This window comes from Notothenia coriiceps, unplaced genomic scaffold (assembly GCF_000735185.1).
Source record: "Notothenia coriiceps isolate Sejong01 unplaced genomic scaffold, NC01 NC01_scaffold00008171, whole genome shotgun sequence".
NCBI classification, from domain to species: Eukaryota; Metazoa; Chordata; class Actinopteri; order Perciformes; family Nototheniidae; genus Notothenia; species Notothenia coriiceps.
Window position 1 is genome coordinate 1 of NW_011340872.1, and position 3037 is coordinate 3037.

Consider the following 3037-nt stretch of genomic DNA (forward strand, 5'->3'; position numbering starts at 1 on the left):
TTGCGCACTGGATTTACGTGGCATTTATGTAAACAAGAGTTTTTTGCTGTCGATTTTGGTGAGTCCAGTTACTGTTTGTTATTTACTCAGCCATGTAACACAAATTAAAATGCAGTGTTTAATGTTACTGTATGAGTTCCAATATAAAATAAAGTTGTACACCTCTCTTTGTGTGTCTTTAGTATGACGTAACGACTAGTCGACTACTATTTTGAAAAACGTGTCGACTAGTAAATATTGGTAGTCGTGAAACCCCTGACACACACACACACACTCACTCACAGACACACACACACACACAGGCACACACACACACACACACACACACACACACACACACACACACACACACACACACACACACACACACACACACACACACACACACACACACACACACACTCTCACACACACACACACACTCTCACAGACACACACACACTCTCACATACAGACACACTCTCACAGACACATACACTCTCTCACACACACTCACTCACTCACAAACACACACTCACTTCCTGTCTGTGTCCACAGGAGATATTGTGAGATTCTTCAACATCGCCCTCTCAGCGCCGCTAACTTCGGGAAGATCATTCGAGACATTTTCCCCAACATCAAGGCTCGCAGGCTTGGAGGCAGAGGGCAGTCCAAATATCCTTTCAGCCGCAAGGCTTCATGGGAGATGTAGTTTGTATTCTCAGTACCTTAGCTTCTTTCTCTGATAACTTCAGATCCAGACGTGCAGGAAGGTTTAACTCAAGGTCAAACAACTGATAAATATCCTTCTCTCTAACACAAGCAGACAGGCAGATTTACATTTTGAGAAAAAAGTAAACATTTTGAGAATTTGAGAAAAAAGTAAGAATTTTTAGATTTTTTGGTAAAAGTGAGAATTCCGTGATTTTGAGGAAAAAGTTAGATTTTTGAGGAAAAAGTTAGATTTTTGAGGAAAAAATTAGAATTTGGAAAAAAATGTGAATTTGGATATTTTTTTGAAAAAAGTAAGGATTTTGAGAAAAAAAATTGAATTTAGGAGAAAAAAATGTGGATTTTTAGAAAAAGGAAGGATTTTGTGGAAAAAGTGAGGATTTTGAGAAAAAAGTTAAAATTGAGATTTTGTGAAAAATGTAAGAATTTTGAGATTCTTTGAAAGAACTGAAAAAGTGAGAATTTAGAGGACAAAAAAAAAGAAGAGATTTTGAGGAAAAGCGACAATTTTGAGGTTTTGCGAAAAAAGTAAGAATTGAGGTTTTGAAAAAAAAGTAAGAGTTTTGAGATTTTGAGGAAAAAGTAAGAATTTTGAGATTTTGAGGAAAAAGTGAGAATTTTTGAAAAAAGTGAGAATTTTGAGGAAAAAGTGAGAATTTTGAAAGAAAAAAGTGAGGATTTTGAAAAAAAAATTAAGGATTTTGAGTGAGGATTTTGAGTGAGGATTTTGAGAAAAAAAGTGAAAATTTTGATTTTGAGAACAATGTAAGAATTTTGAGATTGTTAGAAAGCAGTGAGAATTTTGAAATGTTTAGGAAAAAGTGAGAATTTGGAGATTTTTAGGAAAATGTAAGAATTTGGAGATTTTTTGAAAGAAGTGAGAATTTAGAGGAAAAAAAAAAGAGAGATTTTGAGGAAAAGTGACAATTTTGAGGTTTTGCAAAAAAAAAGTAAGAATTTTGAGATTTTGAGAAAAAAGTAAGGATTTGGAGATTTTGAGGTAAAAGTGAGAATTTTGATGTAAAAGTGACAATTATGTGATTTTGAGGAAAAAGTGAGAATTTGGAGATTTTGAGGAAAAAGTAAGAATTTTGAGATTTTGAGGAAAAGGTGAGAATTTTGAGGAAAAAGGGAAAATTTAGATTGTGAGAACAATGTAAGAATTTTGAGATTTTTAGAAAGTGAGAATTTTGAAATGTTTAGGAAAAAGTCAGAATTTTTGGGAAAAAGTCAGAATATTTGGGAAAAAGTACGAATTTTTTGGAAAAAGTACGAATTTTGAGAAAAAAGTAAGAATTTTGAGATTGTTAGAAAAAATTGAGAATTTCCAAATTTTTAGGAAAATGTGAGAATTTCCAAATTTTTAGGAAAATGTGAGAATTTCCAAATTTTTAGGAAAAACTGAGAATTTTGAGATTTTTAGGAAAAAGTAAGAATTTTTAGATTTTTAGGAAAAAGTCTACATTTTGAAAAAAAAGTCTGACTTTTGGCAGAAACACTTTAAACATCGTCTGCTCTCTAAAGCAAACAGACTGTGTGAATAAATCCAGAGCAAATCAATTGGGTGAACGTTGAGAGGTTTGTTTATCCGGTCGAGCGGGGGCCAAACCTTTGCTGTTCTTGTTTGATGAAGTTACCTGTTGTCTCTTTAACCTGCCGCTCGTACGTACTGCTACAGCGGCATCAGGAGGAAGACTGTGCTCAACATGCCTCTGCTGCCCAACCTGGACCTGAAGAACGACCCGGTACACACACACACACACGCACGCATGCGCGCGCGCACACACACACACATCCTTTGTGCCTGTATCAGGCTGCACAACAAGGGGTCAACATTGTGATGAACCCTCTGTGTTCCTCTCTCATGAAGTTAACCTGATGAACTCTGTGTTTCTGCAGGCGGAGCTGACGGAGTTGGTGCAGACGTATAAACAGGAAGTGACGGAGGCGGCGTGCGAGCTGATCTGTGATTGGGCGCAGAAGATCCTGAAGCGCTCGTTCGACACGACGGTGGAAATCGCCCGATATCTGATCCAGGAGCACATCGTGAACCCTCGCTGCAGCCAGGCTGAGCTGGTGACCTCCGCTGCACTCGCAGGTGTGCGTGTGCGTGTGCGTGTGTGTGTGTGTGTGTGTGTGTGTGTGTGTGTGTGTTTCCCACACGTTTGTTAGCAGACCCTTCACGCGATGGCAGAGCGAACAGGTACAGGCAGGGCCCATAGTGAGAGCCCTATAGTTTAAATCTACTACCCACACATAACCATATGGAGATGGGTTACTATTTTAAAAAATTAATGTATTTATAAATGTATTTAGGAACCTATCC

At 37.5% G+C, this 3037-nt stretch overlaps 1 protein-coding gene across 1 annotated transcript; it reads left to right on the forward strand.

Annotated features, from left to right (window-relative positions):
* Positions 1-528: 528 nt before the first annotated feature.
* Positions 529-2809, forward strand: rfx5 (regulatory factor X, 5; the record flags this gene model as incomplete). Its single annotated transcript, XM_010770015.1, has 3 exons — positions 529-654; positions 2378-2456; positions 2611-2809. Coding segments are annotated over exons 2-3 (238 nt in total), but the record flags the coding sequence as incomplete, so codon positions are not given.
* Between the last annotated feature and the right edge of the window lie 228 nt (positions 2810-3037).